The sequence below is a fragment of the Crocodylus porosus genome, unplaced genomic scaffold (assembly GCF_001723895.1).
Source record: "Crocodylus porosus isolate Cpor-Errol unplaced genomic scaffold, CroPor_comp1, whole genome shotgun sequence".
Taxonomy (NCBI): domain Eukaryota; kingdom Metazoa; phylum Chordata; order Crocodylia; family Crocodylidae; genus Crocodylus; species Crocodylus porosus.
The window spans coordinates 190081034-190100309 of NW_017728906.1; the positions used below are offsets into that span (position 1 = coordinate 190081034).

A 19276-nucleotide genomic window follows, 5' to 3' on the forward strand; every position below is an offset into this window, starting at 1 on the left:
TTAGACTAATTAGCAAAGATTGAATCAATTCAGGCTTAGGCTTTTTGCATGCCTGTCCCTAGCCCTGTTGTGATAAAGATTTGAAATGATTTCCAATCACTTGTACACTTATGTGTAATTTCAGTCCCTGGCCTTTCAGTTCCTGATTATGGACACCATCATTCCAAACAATTAAGAACAAAGTATCAAAAGATTATTAAGGACATTAACTTACTTGACAGAAGTAGTTAATTATGAAACATGAACTACTGTCAACCCTTCAACACTCTTCTAAAAATGCTGCCTCCATATACATATATCTTTTAGCCCAAAGAACAAGAGCCTGGAACTAAAAAACAAAATAAATCCTATACAGCAGGACAAAACAGTTATGATACAAGCACTGACCTGATGCTAAACTTCAAATCTCTGAAATCAAATGGTGATTTTCAAAGAAAATTCATCTGAGTGAGAACTGGGATTTTTACCTATGTCTTACATTTGATAGGATATATTTGGGACAGCAAGGGTTACCTTAGACTGAAGGTACATGTCAGAAAATACAGCTCTTAGTTTTCACTCATTTTTGACTACAGAAAAATAAGAGCAATTCTTCTGTTACAAAACAACTCAAAAAAACCAGAGGTGCACCGATACATTAGTTGAGTATCAGATCAAAAGGAAAAAATAAAATTATCGATTATCGGCTTCTTTTTTGTTTCTGAAGCTTTCACTAACTTTATTCCAACATTAGGTTATCCCAAGAAGTCAGTCCTTCTAGAAGGATATCAGCATCCTCCTACTTATCATACAATCATAGAAATTTAGAGTTGGAAGGGACCTCCATCAGGTCCTCTAGTCCAACCAACTGCTCAAAGCAGGACCATCCCCAACTAAGCCAAAGCTGAGTCTAGCTGGGGCTTAAAAACCTCCAAGGATGGAGAGTGCACCACCTCTCTGAGTAACCTGTTTCAGTGTTTTACTGTCTTCCTCATGAGAACATTTTTCCTAATATCCAACCTAAACTTCCCTTGCTGCAACTTGAGACATTGCTCCTTGTTCTGGTAAGAAAAACAAATGATGGCATAAGACAATAATTGAACAGAGCTGCTAAAACAAAGGACATTTTTACATGTGGTCTGGGGTTGGGGGGGGGGGGTGGCAGCACTTTAATTAGAGTAGCTCCGAGATCCACTCTAATTAAAGCACCACAGCATTTCGTGTATCAGTGTCCCTGTGATTCAAAATGGCAATGGGCGTGCTTGAACAAAAGCTCATTTGATGATCCACAAGCCAGATTTGATTAATCGAGTCTGCTGTGACATGCTGTAATTACGTGTCAGAGTACCCTCCACACCTGTGTACAGGCACCCAGATATTCAAGCTCTCACATTATAAAGTTTGAATTGTTATATAGATATCCTTGCTTTCTTAGCAAAAACAAAAAATCTCACTTTTTAATACTTTCTAATGCACTGGTTCTCAACCAGAGAGCCATGAGAGCCTTCCAGAGACACTACAATGTGGGCACCACTGCTGTATGTAGCCAGATAAAAGTGCCTTGCATGCCTCATGTGCTGCCAGACCAGAAAGGGCTATGGCCTGCGTGAACACTCCTGACTAAATGAGGTTTTATTTGATAAGTCTAAAGCAGGCAGGAGCTCTAATTCTTGCCATAACCCTTTATTTTCCAACCCTGTATCCTCTTCCTAGAAACAAGAGCAGATAGAGCTGGAGCAAATAAAACTGCCCCACACCCCTGTTTCTGTGCAAGGTCAGACCAGAAATGGTTCTGGCAAGAGCAGTCTCTCCTGCCTGTTTTAGGGTTATCAGATAATCCTAATGCAGGAACGAGAGCATGTTCCTGCCACAGCCTTTCCTGGTCTGGCTCTGCACAAAGCATGTGGAGCATCTTCACCCAGCCATGTCAGCAGCATTGCCCCAGCTGAAAAGTACTGAGGGAAGCTAAGGCAGCACAAAAATGGATCTCAACTATACTCAAAATGTTATGGAGTGGTGTCTCGTATTTAAAACAGTAGAGACCCACTGCTCCAATGTATGTCATTTTGCCCCCTTTTTAATATACAAAAAGTAAGCTTTAAAAAGAAAGGATAGTTTTCTAGTACTCAGAAAACATGGGAACAAAGGACCTGGAGGGACCCATTGGGTCATCAAATCTAGTTCCCCACTACTAGTGACTAGAGCTGCACTGATGCATCAGTCCAATATCAGATTGGTACCGATATAAAGAAAATTGTCTATATCAGATTTTGGCCTATGGGACCGATAATTTGGCCAATAAATACCCATGCTGAGTGCAGCCATAGCACAGCACAGAGCAGAGCCGGCATTGTAGAGAGCTGCCTCCAGCTGGTAAATCAGAAGGGGAGGGAAGGGGCATGGGGGAGCAGATCAAAGCACCACAGAGTGAGGGAGGGGGCAGAGGCAGGCACTGCCCAGCCAGGGTAGATGGGGTGCAGGACAGAGGTGCAACTTATGGGGTGGGGGCAGCTCCTGCTGCTGGTTACACCCCAGCAGAGTGGGCACAGAGGCACATGTGCCCCCAGATCTGTGTGGCGCGGGGCAGGCTGCAGCTGCGGGTTGGAGGAAGAGACTGTGCTGCGTGGGGCATTTCTTGCTGGGGGCTGGGCTTAGAGCAGGCTCTGGTGGTGCTGAAACGAGGCTGCAGCCACCCCAAATTTTGCTGCAGCTCCACTCCCAGATCCACACCATTGCCCAGCGCAGCCCCAGCTTTTACTGGTGCTTGGGTGGAGGCAAGGCGTTTAGCCACAGCAGTGCCAGACAGCAGTGTAGGGCTGGGAGCAGAGCTGCAGCAAAATCTGGGGTGGCTGTAGCCTCTTCCCAGCACCACCACAGCCCACTCTGAGCCCAGCCTCTGGTAAGAACAGCCCCGTGCAGTGCTGGCTACGGCTCCACCCATAGCTGCAGCCCGCCCCACACCACTCAGATCCGGGGGCACATGCCCACCGCCCCCGCCCTCCCAGGATGCAAGCAGCAGTGGGAGCCGCCCCCACCCCACGAGCCATGACTCTGTCCTGTGCCCCCGCGTCCCGTCTGGGCAGTGCCTGCCCCTGCCCCCTACCTCACAGCGGGGGCCGTTAATCTACCCCCCACAGCCCTTCCCTCCCACCACACTGGACTTACCACCTGATGGCAACTGTATTGGATATCAGATCGGGCTTTGTTTCTGCATAAACTTATATTTCTGTGCATTTTTCAATACAGATTTCAAAACCATAACCTGTAAAATTATAATAAAAATAGGGCTGCACTGTTTAATTGTTAAGAAGAAACAGATGTATTTCAGCTATCCAAGTGTGTTTACTGTGTTACCTATGGAGGTACAATGGTAGCACTGTTTAGTAGCTAGATCCAAGTAAAATTTGTCTATTTAAATTTAAGCAAATCATACTAACTTCTGAAGCATAACATACGTTAGTTATATTGATTTTAAAATAGTAAATAACTTTCTCTTGAAAACTTCAAGACTGTAAAAATGTTCTGAGATTCAGGTGGCACTGCTTGGCTTATATCTCCTACATTACAGGTTTGGATTTTCGCCATTTCTCATTCATAACAGTTTTTATAAATCTGTATACTGGACATTTGGATAAAGCACATGAAAGAGTTATGTGCCCAAATTGTCCTGAATTGGGTGCTTAACTTCCTTGGTTTCACAATCTCACCCTTTTAATTTTTTTTACTGGGATGTATTTCTGCTATAATAAACTGCTATATTTATTCTAATACAGGACAAAAGTCCCCCCCCCCACAATCTACATGGGGGGGAAGCCCCTCATCTTACATTTGTATACAAGGAAGCCTCATTAAATACACTGTCTATCATTAAACTGCTGCCAAAAACAGTATGTGCTCAGGAATGGAAACCAACTATTAAGCTGATTAAATGTAGCCAACACTAAGCATGACTATAAAACATATGGCCCATATTGGGCAAACATACTGATGGGAACTTTTATTTTTGGAGTGGCCCTTAAAAATATATAATAAAATGAACACGCAGGTGTTCCCTCCACAGGGAACTGGCACCAGGCCTGGAGGTACTACAATACCAGGCCACCAACGGATGGGTCAAACAAGCCCAGACACCCTCCCCTTGGTGCCAAAAATACTATATTTGGGTTTAGCAAAAAGGCCAAAATGCTGATGGGAACCTTACCACAAAGATAAGTCAATGCAGCCCATCTGCTCAACATACACAGTGGTGTCTGCTGCACACAGTTCCCTTAAGCACCAACTCTTTTACAAGTCATGGTGAGCCATTACATTGAATACATTCTGACTTCTACTTCACTCCCACAGCTGAGCTGCACCTTTCTTTCCCATTTCCAATTATTCCCATTTCTTCACCAGCCTTAAATGTCTGGCAAACATCAAACAGTTCACCCAAGCTATGGACAGAAAATACACATAAGCTGGTATATGTGATCATCATACCTTGTCTTAAAATTGCTAATTTACTAGACAACATGCTGAGCAATAGACAGTTCCAATTTTTTTTCTGAAAACATCAGTAGACCACAGACTAAACAATGGACTCCCATGGGGATCAGTCCTTGCATCTCTGTTGTTTACTCTTTACATTCATGACCACCCAGGCACCTCCTCAAGAAAATTCACACACACTGATGACAAAGCTCTGGTTATGCAACAATCTTGTTTCTCCAGAACAGAAATAATACTTACATCTGATCTGAATATTTTAGATACCTACTTTAAACAATGACATTTGTGCCCAAATCCTGGGAAGTGTCTACATTTCACTTAAACAATAAACAAGCTAATTAATCAACCCAGTACTGTTTTCAGAAACCAGCATGTTTCTATGCTAAAATGGTACTCCTAAATATTCAGGAATCATCCTAGAGAGAACAAAGTCCTATAAAAATCACTTAACTATGACAGTAGCCAAGTTAGAACTCCAAAATAATTTGCTCCAGAAACTCACTTTCATGGGGAGATGATGTCAATGCACTGAGAACAACAGCCTTAGTCCTTGTCTACTCTTTGGTGGAATACTGTGCTCCAATCTGGTTAAACAATACTCAAGCTAATAAAGTTGATATACAACTCAACCAAGCAATGCAATTCATTACAGGAAGAATCCAATCCAGCCCTCTTCAATGGCTCCCTATTCTTAGTAACATACATTCTCCCCCATTAAGAAAAAAAATGCCTTAGCTAAGTTATGTACTAAAATAAAAAATAACCCACAGCTGCCTATACATGAAGAGCTCTTAAGCCCACCATGTCCAAGATTAAAATCTAGACATCCTACTTAGAGAACAGCAACGCAACTTGAGCAAGAATTATTTAAGATTCAAAATGCCACAAAAGTGACTCAATTCACTCCTTAATACGGAAGTTATTACTACAAATCTCACCATTAGACTAGCTGGCTTTCATCTCCCTAGACATCTTTGGTCTTCTCTAAACCAAATCAGGAAAGGACACAGCAGATGTAGATTTCTGTTGCATCAGTGGGGCTGGACTAGCTCACCAAACTGCAAGTGTGGTGTTTCTTTTCAAATTTTGAACCATATAATCTCTGAATGCCCTCACCACGCATTCAATGAAACTCTATTGGATTTGCACAATAATAGTAATCAACAATCAGGTGGTTGCAAAATTTGGACATAAAATTGTGAATATGTTTTTCCTTGTTTTGTGATCATTGTATCATATGCTAAAAAAAGTGTGGCCCACTGTCAATGAGGTGAAGTCAGACCAAGCTGTCCTTCACCTCATCTGTATATAAATTTTTGGAGGATCCCAGGATTCATGACAAGAACCCCAGTTCCAGTCAAGATTGGAGGGCTAATTAGCACATGGATCCTTTGTGTGTGTGGGGGTGGGGGGGCGTAACCTGGAGTACACCCACATAATGAGCAGGGGTCATCATGGTTTGAAATACTGTTGATTGAGCTGGGACGCAACCCCATGAAATATATAGTAAATTATGAGCCTTTTAGCTTTGGACTAATATCATACATAGTTTGTATGATGTATAAGTAGATACAAAAATGCTCCTTAAAAGTGGAATATCTGAGCTAAAACCTACAACAGTTTAAAAAAAGGTAAAATGCATCACATCTGGATCAACTAAGTCTAGGAGTATCTGTAATATATGCAAATTACTAGAGGTCTGTTTATTTGAAGGTCAGTCTTTTCAAATTTGCCCCTCACTTCCATGTGCCAAGGGTCTGACAGTAAGGAGGGTGAGAAGGGGCTGCATGAGGAAGAAGCTGGGGTGGAAGAAGTTTAGGTCACAGTTACAACAAACTACAGCAGTCCACTGTGCAGCATGGCTAAGCATTTCCAGTCAAGTTGCCACATCACCACCACACCCACCAAAGGATACACACATTATTTGTCAAATAATCTCATTCTTAATTGCTCGACTCCCAAAAAAACTAAAATGCAAGAGGCTGATTCCTTGCATTGTGGTAAACAATACTTAGAGACTGGTTCTTCTTTCCAAATAATGCAATTTATTAATCCTGACGAAACACTGCATCAATATACTAGACATACTGGAAGATTTGGCAAGTTCTACAAAAGCACTGTAGAACATTCATACAGATGCCAGGGGTATTTTTTCCATCTTAAAGGAATTTTTTTAACTCAAATGTTCAGATGAGCAATGTAATCAGAACCCATAATTCAAGATTCATTGGGCATTAGAACATTGAGCTTTCTTATGCTGCCATCCAGCATATCCTTAAAAATTAATGCAATATTACATCTCTCCTAGAAAAAGGCCACAGATGTAAACAGAGTCATCACACTGGGAAAAAAAGGAAACTTCCTCCAGTTACTTCAACCACAGAAGAATGAATAGACAGGAGAGGCCAGATGTGGACTCTTATTAAAGACCCAAATGAGAAGCATTTGGATTTCCTTTACCATTACTGTATGAGGAAAACAGTTAGTCACTGGACCTCCCATGGGCAACGGGATATTGGCAGTCTCCCTAACAAAAGTAAAGGAGTGGGGATACCCACACTGGGTGATATAGAGATCTAAAATATGCCTGAGTTTACTGAAGTCAATGCTGTCTCACATACCAGATCCTAATGTTCAAAGGAAAAATTATTATAAAATACTTAATTTTCATATTTCATTTGGATGCAGGAACAAGAGGTAGGGCTACCAAAAATCTTATAGTAACAGAAATCTGGTAAGGAGGAAACCAATTTGGTCCCAGTAAAAAGAAAGAATTTATTTTCTAACATGGGAAGATATGTTTGATAATCATTAATGCTGTACCCCACAGAAGTAGAGAGTCCAAAGGAACCCCCTAATAAATTCTGAGACAAAATGCAAGAAGATGAATAAAAACTGGCTTACTTTATGTTATGAAGTGGTTTCTACAGTACCTAACCTTCTGGTTCTTGCTAACACGACATACAGAAAATTAGGATACAAATCCAGTTGGGATGGTATATTAGAATCCACAAACACAGTGCTAGAAGCATGCTTAAATGGCTACTCTTGGTTCTGCAAGCAAATGCTCAATGGCAGTTTTTTACTTTAGGCTTGGCCGTACCCTACCCACTTTTAGCTGCCCTAGCACTTGTGGCAAACTACCCTCAATCATTTTGATTTGTGTATGGATCATAAAGCTATTAAATCTTCTGTAAGAACTTAGATGACAGGGATCCTCTTGCAATTCAACTTAAACTAACGGCTGACATAAGTGCTTATCTTGAACTCTCTGGTCTTATACAGAGAAGTTTGCAGAGCAATATAAGGAATCAATCCAGTCACTTGCCCTGAAAGGAAGAGAGATTGTGGGAAGAATTTGGGAAACAACTTCATGGATGTTTGAGAGGGAAAAATCCACACTAACCCCAAGCAATCAGAGCCTAATTGCTCCACTGCCCAGAATTGGACTGCACCCTCTTTGCAGTATCCTTTATCTTTCTAAATGTTTCCCTGGCATTCCTCAGACGCTTTACACAGACCTCTGCCAGTGCTCTCCTTTGGGACAGTTCAGCAGCATTATAAGATGTTCCAGGCTACAAAGATAAAGACTGGGTACCGCATCTCTTTCTAAAGACCCCAGATTCTTTGGCTGAAAAAGCCACACCAGAGCTTGCAAAAAATCTGGAGTCAGTCTTTGACTTCATAAGTACAAAAGCTATTGATAAACAGCTACGGATCTTCTCTTTTCCACCCTAACGTCTGTAAGAGTTATGTTCCCTTATGGCTTTGTCTGTCTGGTAAAAAAAAAAAATAAAGTAAAAATAAAAATAAAAAATACGAAGTGCTTCTATTTTCAAATGGAGAAACTAAGGAGTAGTGAGACGACAGGCAGACAGACCCTCTGTGATTTGCCCAAGTCCCCACAAGAAGTCTATGCCACAGCTAGAAATAAAACCCCAGTTGCCTAGTTCCTAGCACACAAGAGAAACCATAAACTTCAGGGCAACAATAGGACTGACAGCTTCCCTTTATGGGTGAAATTGAAGTGAGATAACTTTAAAAAAAAAAAATCGACAGGAAACATTTCACTTTATATGTATAGGTAAGGTTGGGCACATCTATATATGCCTTTCTGGAACATCATTATAATGTCTAGGAGCTGTAAGGGAAATTGGGATGCTTCTGCCCAGCACACAATCCCCAAAAATGGAGCCGCTGATATAAATACTTCTGTAACAAAACATGAAGATGACTGCATGCTGAAATCAACAATATTTCGGGGTTTGATTCCCTCCTGTGAATGCTATTATTTTTTTCAGTATTCAGTCAAAACAAGGCTAAGGCTTCTATTGAGCAAGTCCTTTGCACAATTTCATACATTTTCAGACAGTGAAACAGTTCTTAACCCCATCTACCTCATTTAGATGAATGAGGCTTGGCAGCATCATTTCCAATGTGCGTGTCAAAACCTCAGAAGTTATTTTGTAATCCTCAAGTAAAAAGTAAGATAATGTAGCATCTCAACAGAAATTTCTTCAAAGATAATAAAGACAAAGCTTAAAAATTCTGAATGCATATGCAAATAAAGGCTGAAAGGATGAATGCCCTGGCATACAGAAAGTCTACAGGCAGGCAGAAAGAGACAAAGTTTCTTCAAAACTATAAATTACAAATCAGTCCATGAAAACTGGCCCAACTTAGATGGTCCTTAATGCTTTCCCCATTGTTTACACAGTAAAATGTTTAATCAGTTACTCCTCAGGTTGGCAACCTACGGCCAGATCTGGTACATAGTGCTATTGGATCCAGCCCAGACAGCCCCCTGCTGCTGTGGGGATACGCACCAGGAGTGGCCAAGCCCTAACGCCTCTCCACGTACCTCTGATCTGGGGCGAGTCATCTGGCCAGCAGCCAGAAGAGGTTCCTACTCCTGAATTAGTCTGTTATTTGCAATGTAACATGAACATTTTTAATCAGCTCAGATTAACCTTGATTTTTCCTTCTAGTGTTAAAAACATTTATACCCAGACTTGCATGTTAAATAGTGCTATGACAAAGTGACTTTATTTTTTTCCCATTTAACTGGTTCCTTTCTCAATCTTACCTTTCTGATAAATGATTTAGCCTGATTGAGTTTTTATTGCCAAGTTATCATCTCTCTGACTGAATATAGCCAGCAATAGATTAACTTCAAGCTTTCTCTTTTCTGTTCTGGCTCATCAAGTACACGTTTTATTAAGAGAAGAGATAATTTCATATTTCACAAGGTAACTGCATTCCTTTGGGAAAATATCAATTTCATTTTAATAATGTTATTCTGGTTGGAATTTCCATCCTTGGAGCTTTTTAAGACCTGACTATACAAATCCCCGGTTAGGAAGATATAACTGAGGATGGCCCTACTTTGAGCAGGGGGTTGAGGTCCCTTCCAACCCTAATTTTCTATGATTCTATGATTATTTAAATACAGTACACTGTAATGTTCACAATGGGAATTTGCATCAAAGCGTCTTGTCTGATTCACCAAAGTTAAGTATTCAGCTTTTTACATGGGCACAATATACATACAAACAAACCACACATGCACTTCATAATTTCCCTGCATACTTCCAACCAAATAGGAACTGCATTTGAAAATAATTTTATGCTGCATCACTTTGTTATAATTTACATAACTCAAAGCTGTTCTTTATGCTATTTTAAGGTTTTCTGTTGTATTCAATGTTACTAGTCTTTTCACCATCACCAATAACTGGTTTAGTCAATAAACAAAACATAATAAGCTGGCTCACCCTTTTCATTTTAGAAACAGGATGTGGATGTGCCTGTGGCAGTGGTGTTCATCTGTTATATAATAGTGAACAGAGCACTGCCCAGGAAGTCAGAGACACATGTTCAATGCCCTCCCAGTCCTGATGGTTCACCCTAGTTCTAACCCTAACTGCCAGGACTAGGGTGAAAGCATCCTCTTTGGAAGTTATCAATAATAACGGTGCTGTCAATAATGAAAGATTCAAAGGGTTAGACAGACAGATGGATGCTTACAGACATTAAAAAAAGGGCTTTACTTTAAAATTGCTATACTCCCGCGAGGCATTGTATTAGACATTGCATTAGTTGGACCCAACATCTATATAGACTGCACACTGTGGTGGGGTTATTTTGGTGCTTTTATCTAATAGTTGATTGAATCGGCTGAAGATAAAACTGCTAAAAAGCCCCGCTAAAGCACCCAATCTATACAGATGCCAGGTCAAACTACAGGCTGCTGCTTCTGAGGGATTTTTTTTTTTTTTAAGTCTGTAAGCATCCAAAGTGAATAGAAACATGATCCTTACCTTAAATCCAGTGATAAATGCAGTTATCTGGGCAGAAGAAGCCCCAGGTTATGGTCTCAAGACTTCATTTTATCCAAAGTACTTAAAGGTTCTACACCAGCTTCAATTTTCTCTACCAATATTTGTGGTTTAGACCCTAACTTTCTTAGTATTTAATGCATTTCTTTTCTTCCTGTAGTTTTGTAAAAGATGGATGCAAACAAAACAGCACAGTGCAATTGTTTTCCCAATCAGGGCGATAAAACAAACTACGCAAACAAATGGAATTTTTTTTTAAATCCTACCATCTTAGTGACGATCAGAGAAAAAATTGTTTCAACATTTTTTCTTTCAATTGATAACATGTTTAATCAATTCACTGGCTCTGCAGTAGCACAAATGCCTCCATGATTTCATGCTTTGGAGGGCGAGATAGTAGAAGATGGAAGTGCTGTAGACTAGAGCTTTGTGGATGCAGAAGCATTTCCATTCAAATACACATTTCCACTAAGGGAGGATGCTAACATTATGTAAGAACCACAACCTTAGTCATAGCGCATAAAACAAGCAGCTACTTCTAGTACAAAAAATCTTAAATGCTAGAACAGCGGTAAAACTGGTCATCACAGATTTTCTGGCTGCTCACATTCGGCCCAAGATTCCCATAAGGCAGAGAAACATTAGATTGGAAAGGATCATCTGGGTTGTCAAGCTCAGTCGTCTCACATTGTGCATCATATAATCATAAGAAAATAAGAATTACCATTTACTAGGTCAGATCATCGGTCTCACTTGCCTCGTATCCTGTCACACAGTAGAAGTGAGCAGTTTACAAATCAGTTTCATAAATGATGTTCCATTTTAAAATTCAGTACGGTTAAGAGAAGATAACTGATTCAAAAGAGCTCATATCCATGTTGTTCAGTAAGCATGATTTTGCTACTGAATGCCCTTTTTAATAGGATGAGGTTATCATGAAGGAAGCAGTACGATGATATAAGACATGCTTTTTTATTACCACCATACTACACATAAAAGTTATAGTAATTGTTTGTATTTTTCGGGGGGGTTGGGGTTTTTTTTTGTTTGTTTTAACTGCAGGATCTAGTTAGTATTCATTAAAAAATGAACGCAATTTCTCCACAATCCACTTGGCTTGCTACAAACAAAGTGCACTTCAACTTTATTAGAAGCAATAGAACATTTATTCTAATACAAAAAAATTACAAAATCTTGAATGAAGCACATTCTGCTATCATAAGAAACAGCCATACATCATCTCTCTCAAAATGCAAAGAAAAGCTGGAAGTCTTGCATATATTCCATAGTTGGCATCTTACAGGAAGATCCATCATATTTTATACCCTTTTACTGACCAACTGCGGAAACCAATGCTTCAAAATGCATAACAGACACATAGTTAAACCTATGATCAAGGAAATGCTATAGAAAAAGGAAACATCTAATGCTCCTCCCTTAGCCATTATGCAAGAGAGAAAAACTTTGTTTTGAGGAAGAGGTATTACTCCACTTCAAAGGCAATATTAAATCAAAACTGATCCACACAGTAAGAAAGTATCATACAGTTGAAATTATAGAGTAAGTCCATATTGACACTCACCTGCCTCTGCTACCAGAACTGACAGACCATCACCAAGCCATCAGGGCATCCCCACACTTGTGTGCTTCTAGCAGCACCACATAGCTACACAGAGCAGCCAGGCCAGAATGTGAAATATGCTTTGGAAAGGCACCAGCTTCTGAATGGACCTCAGCAGCCAAATGAAGATCTGGTAATGTGTATATGCGGTATATTGCTGCCAGGCAGAAGCAGAAGAATTAGTCCACTGAGCAGAAACTGATGGTCCTCGGCTCCACAAGGAACTAGTAGTATAGATTAAACCTAAGGGCATATGTACTAGGCAACGAATTTGCACTCGGTATTAACCCTGAATATAAATCAACACCACGCAGACGCAACAGCACGTGATATTGTTTTCAACAGTACTGATCCAAAATAATGCAGAGTTGCTGCATAGTTTGGGCCATTACCGCAGAATGCAATAATCGAGTGTCAGATTTTTCATGGACTTCAACCTCAGTATGAATCGCTTCCTGGATACCGGAGCTACTTCAACAGCAGAATTCTAACAACAGTAATTAGATGTAGAGCAGCCCAAAGGACAGAGGAAAAAAAACACCCGACACAGACACTAGCAAATGTGAACAGCTTCAGGATTGTAAAGAAGAGTGAATGTTAACTAATTAACCCTTGCAATAATCCTTGAAGAAGGCAATTTTTAAAGATAAACTAAAACAGGTGAAGTGACTTGCCTGCGGCCACCCAACCTCAGAGCCTGATCTCATCCTAGCTCCCTCACCCATGCTGGCCCTGTGCAGAATGTTTAGTAGAGAATTGTTTGATGTAGAAGGATCCTCAGATGAGTGATCTAGATTATGGTGCCACATGCTGATTCAGTGAAAAGAAAAATGCAAACAACTACTAACACCATGCCCCTCTCCACTGCACAGGATCTAGGCTCTACTCTTCAGTGAGTAGGTAAACTGCAAAGCAGTTAAATGCTTCAACTGCAAGGCCAGCCACACTTCAGTTACTTGAATACAATATATAAACCCCCAAAATCATCAGAATATCATGAATAAAACGTATTGTATTATATTAGATAAAGAGATAGAAAAAGAGAGATAGATATTCAGTCTTACTTCTCCATGCCTTAAAGGTGTAATGGCTCCTCTTGCTACCCCCATTCGAAATAATGTCTCTGTGGCCTGTGTTTAAAAAAGCAAACAGGTTACTTATTTTAAAGATACATTACAGTAGTGACAGTTTTTCAACTGTTCCCATGCATTAAATGTAAGTCATGATTGCTATTTTACTATTATATCACTTAAATAAGAATATTTAGGGAAAATCTACAGGGCAACATTATTTAAGGGACTGTCAAAGAGAAAGGAAACTCTAGGCTGAAATCTTTGTAAGATGTGATATTTTCTGTAACATCGTTTTCAATTATCTTGTTTTAATAACACGAATTTAAAGTAATAAACAGCTTTGAAGGCATAAGATGTAAATCTGTCCCTTTGCATACCCAAGCCCCTTTTGGTTGGCTCCCTGTTCCAACAGATTATCTCTGCAAAAGTGCAATACCAAAAAATGGGACATTATATATTAGAAAAGCCAAATAGTACCCTTACTCTTATTTAAAATGATATAGTTTTAATTTTTTTCTGTATTGACTGTCCCATCATCTGCCTGATTAAGCAGAAAAAAAATTATATACATTCCTGAAAAACTGAATTTACTAATTTTACATTCAAAGTTTAAAAGGACATATTTTTACTTGAAGGAAAAAATCATGCAACTGAAGCATATTCAGAATAGTAATAAACATTAGAATTTCTAGTGCTTGATTTTTGAATTGCTTAGTTTTTGAGAAAAAGAAGTAGAAAGCACCTTGCCTGTGTGTCAAGTTCTTGTATTCATAGAACGTGACAAAACAGGGGAATAAATTTTCTCTTTTGGCAACAAAAAGGTATATTTGCATTTTATCATGTCTAATTCATCTGTTCTGAAATAAAGTAGTCTGTCTTTCATAACAGCTAGTGTAATATTTTAACTGTGAAAGAAAACAGGCTCTCCAACACTAGTTTCTGATATGCAACTGATAAAAGTCTGTATTTTAGAGTAACTGAGCAAGTTGTACTTTCCAAAGACAAAAACACAGTAAAATTAAAATACATTTTGAACAAAATGTTAGTGTCTTCACTATTTATTTCTAGTTTGGTCACTAGCATAATAACGTACAATGACTGATACAGTAAACAGCTTCATGCTACCCAAATTGTTGGTTTCATATGCTTCTGTTTCAAGGCACCTACCAGAGAAATACTGCAAATATTGTATTGCAAATTAAACAGTAGCTCACCAACCTACTACTATTCTAAATGGCATACATTCCAAATAATCTACTAGCTCCACACACTTTATTATGTAGTGTTTATTTTCTTTTTTCTTAAGGAACTGCCTACAGAAGTAAATCTGTAAAAGAGTTTTTAATTGCCCTGTACTTTTTTCCTTTTGTAAGTGAAAGTAACGGCCCCAGAACGGTAAGATTTCAAAACTGATTACTTTATTTGCACCCATACCAGTCCACAGCAAAACGAAAATCTGATTCTTCTTCACCCCCTTAAAGAATAAAGTGAGAGAACCTCACACAATCTTTTGTGTTCTGCAGAACTGGTTTCTTTCATCAACTCTTCCCACCAACATTTTTAAGGATGTTTCAGCCAAATAGAGCATTCTGTCAATACAGCTAAGCTGCCTTTGTTTCTATTGAAAACCACTGGTGTGTGTGACTTTGCTTTCACCTCTACTAGTAAGATATCTCTCTTAATATACTTGTACTCACATTGCTAACACCAGATGTCAAAGCCATTCAGATGCAAGACAAATTCACAGCATTTGCAAATCTGACACCATAGATTTCTTGATAGGAGCACCCTTTATGTGTTGAGTGGCACTAAGAAGATTAAGCTACAACCACAGGAGTGGGGGAAATGAGGCTACCTATGTCCATTCGTTAATTGTCAATGACAAGGTCACAGAGATGGAAATAGTTTTCTGGTATGCAACTCTTGAAGCTGGCAATAAGAAGCTATGTTTTTCAAAGAGGTAACAATTAGCTATAAGACCAGGGGACATCACCAGGTGAGAAGGCAGAAGTTAACACAACCCTTTTTAATGTATAGAGAGCATCTCTTCCATTCAGCATAAAAGGTGTGCAATATGTATGAGTTGAAATTCTAAAATAGCTATATGAATGCACACACACACACACACACACACACACACACAGGTAAACTTGTGTTTACTTTTACTTTTTGTAAAGTGCTTTTAACATATTTTCAGGTATCCAGGTTGTAGATGCATTGGTCTAGAGGCAAAAGGAATCAGAACTCGTGGTACAGGTGATATCTTTCATAAGACCAACTGGATTTTTGCAAAAATAATTTTAACTGAAAGCACTTGTATCATGAATCATCCTGAACACCTTATTCATCTGAATTTACAAATTATGGCTAATCTTTTCATTTAGCGAGCCAGTGAAAAGTTGCAGTTTACTGATTTCTGGTTAAAATATATTTTTAAATATAAAATGGGCAGGGTTAGAAACATTACCTCTTATTTAGACTGTCCAGCACTCCCTTTCTGACCCCCACTATGCCTATTTCTCTATGACCCTCTGAGAAATCAGCTAGCAAAATTTCACATCTGACAATGGCCAATATAGAGAATAGTAACCTACTACTGCTATTATTTATATTGTATAGCTCAAGTGGCAGGAGTTTCTGCACTCTACCTAAAACTTTCAGTCCAGCTTATGAAGTGTGTAGGCATTATGATACCACTTTTTTTTTTATTAATGGAAGAGAATTAAGATTGAAAGGTTAAATGTTCAAAAAGTATGTTCCCTTATTATGCAAATGTGCTCCCATCTTGTGTATTACAATATAGATAGATGTTAATTGCATAATCATGTGTTTCCACCAGACTCCTCTCATTTGGTACGAAAGACAGAACTGCTGTCAGAATGAAAATTAGGATTGTGTAGTGAAAGAGACTTCTCTAAGGACTCCCTACCTCAGTTCCTGCAGAAGCGTTGGAATGTGTGTACCTTTTGGGAAACAGGGACTATGGGCCTCATTGCAAGAGAAGGGCCATACAACTCCCTGATTATAGGGGACAAATGATGTGAACAACACAGACAGGAGTAAGGGCTAATGAATGAAGCAGAGGACTGTAGAAAGAGAAAGGTCATTTTCATGGTTAGGCCAGCTGTGTAGTGCCCTGGGTCACTTTTCAATGCCAGCCCAAACACTTAAACCAGTCTCCTCATATGTATTCACTAAGTGTATGGTTTTCATTTTCTGAATGTATAACTTGAGATCCTGGAATCTGATTTGCAGAACTGCTAATAACTACTGAATACTTTAACAATATCAAATACTAAGTGATGCAGACTGGACACCCAAAAAATAAATAAATAAATAAAATCAACAGATACTTTTGACCTTGGTGTACCTCAATTTCCACAATCTCTTCCATACCACAAGACACCAGAAATTCACTTAATTTTTAAAGTGACCACTCTAGTAAAAGCTGTAGATCTAAATAATTTGTGGCTGAATTAAGGGCAAGATTTTAAAAAGACAATTATATTTAAAAAGTAGCAAATTGCCCATCAAGAATGATGGGGGGCGGGGACAGAGGGGGGAAGGCTTCCTAACCCTAACCCCCACCACCTCCCAGAAGCAGAGGGAGGGGGGAGAAGTTTGCCCCGCCGTCCCCTTAGGCAGCACCCCGCACCACCACCACCTCCAAGGAGAAGGGCGGGGGGGAGGAGAGGGAGGAGAAGGAGCCTGCTTCATTCCTGCCATCATGGTGGCACTCCACTGCATTGCCCCCTCCTGTCCATAATGCTCTTGGAGCACTTTGATTAGTTGTTTCAGTAGCCAAAGTGCTCCAAGAGTGTTATGGATGGACAGACAGACAGACTAAGCCCTTTATTATATTAGAATGCTTTTCCACATGGAAAAATATTGCTAGCAAAAATAATCTGCCACATAGGTTTCCCTCAATTTTTGTGGGATCTTTATATGTGAATTCACTCTTATGCAATGAGCATATTTAGACCCATAATTCATTATATGCGAGGTAAATTCACTCTTATGCAATCAGCATAGATGCCCCCCCCCACCTTCCCAAGCAGTTGAGTCTGTGGGGGGAGGGGAAAGTGCCGTGGCCCCACTCAATCCTGCCCCAGCTGCAGCAGTCCCGGGAGCAACCAACACCAGCTGCCTGCACCAGGGCATGGTGCAGCCCAGGAGCAGAGGTGAGTGAGGACAGGCAGAGCACGATGCAGCTAGCGCCGGCCGCTCCCCAGGTTGCTACAGCCAGGGCTGGGATGAGTGCCACTCTGTTCCCTTGTTTTGCTGCCTTGTACAGGAGCGGTACCCCTCCCCTCCCCCCACCCCTTCCCTAGTCCCAGCCTCACTCCCTTCCTCCTTCCCTCCCTCCTTGCATGGGAACCTATCCCTATTTGTTACAATGTAACAAATGTACAAAGTGGGGTCGCTTTATGCAAATTCAACTTATGTGCCATTCCCCGGGAATGCACATACAGCATAAATGAAGGGAAACTTGTACTTTTTTATTAGAAGAAGAACAGTAGAAAACTACTTGTTTTACAATCTCCTATTGGCCCATCTTTTACTCTCTTTAAAATTCTAAATTACTAAACAATTTTAAGATGAGGAAATTAATTTTGCTTACACTGAAAGGAGTACTATTTCCTATGTTTTGTAATGTTGTGAATAAAACAAATCCATTTTTTAATACTATAGTATGTACAATAGCTGGCAAACACTTGTATCACCACAGTTCTCTCTGTCTGTCTCCAAGCTGACAAATAAAGTTATACCATAATATTTATTAAACTAAGCGACATTCATTTTACATAAGTGCACAAGCATACTTGCCTCACAAAGACTTTCATGCTTATATATTTCATTATTCTGCAGACTAAAAATCTGAAGAGACAAAGACAACTACTTTAATTCTGCTTAATGCTACAAAAATGAATACAGGTTTGTAACAGGGAGCCAGAGGCTCCCTGATATTTCAAGAGGCAAGCAAGAGCAAAGAGTTCCCGAAGTGGAGGGAAACATTGCCCTTGATGAGCTGGCCACAGGGGAATAGGCAGCCTGGAGCCAGAGACTCTGACTGCTAGCTGCTCTGCAATTCAGTCAGCAAGGGCACTGCTAAAGCAGCCAGAGCGGCAACTGCAAGCTGCCCTGGAAGCTAGTCAGGCCCTAATTGGACACCCCTGCAGGTGGATGAGGAGCCATTGGACCAGAAGTGGCAGAGCTGAAGAGGCATATAAGCCCAGAGACTGAGCCAGGGCAAGCAGCCAGGCCCTGCAGGCCACAAGGGGAAGGACTCTGCAGTGAGATGGCTGTACCCTTGCAGGGAGCTAGGACCCAGGTAAGGAGGGTTTTGTTATATAGCCAGTGGGCTTAGAGTTTAGTTACAGCTAGGGGGCTCATATTCTTTTGTTCTAGTTTAAAGCAGTAGACCAGGTATGTCTGATGGGGAGGAGGAGTCACCAAGCAGCAGAGAAGCACATAGGGGCTTAAGCTTGCCAGTGGCAAGACACAGGTTGCAGTGGTGTCTGAGGAGCACAGGGTTCTTTTGAGCCCTGCCCAGGCTTAGAGGGTTTGGGGCCAACAAAGCCTTAGAGGACTGAGGTGCTGTGCCACTGGCTTGGGGCAAAGTACCCCCCCAAGTGATGAGCAGTAACACCTGTGAGGCATAGGCATGGTTGCAGGTGAGGTCAGAGGCCACAAATATGATCCTTAAGGCAGCTGGTGCCTAGACACCCCATAGAACAGGTTGTCTGGAAGGAGATTTCCCTGGGCTTTGGGCAGCC

General features: G+C 40.4%; 1 protein-coding gene across 3 annotated transcripts in view; it reads right to left on the reverse strand.

The window, feature by feature from the left end:
* TMEM135 (transmembrane protein 135) overlaps positions 1 to 19276 on the reverse strand; it is a 345516-nt gene that overhangs the window by 179609 nt on the left and 146631 nt on the right. For 2 of the 3 annotated variants that reach the window (XM_019530374.1, XM_019530371.1), the window contains exon 5: positions 13491 to 13556. The exons of the other annotated variant lie outside the window; for it this stretch is intronic. In XM_019530374.1, the coding sequence (XP_019385919.1) occupies positions 13491 to 13556 (66 nt within the window). The remainder of the gene's footprint in view (positions 1 to 13490; positions 13557 to 19276) is intronic. 3 annotated transcript variants of the gene reach the window in all.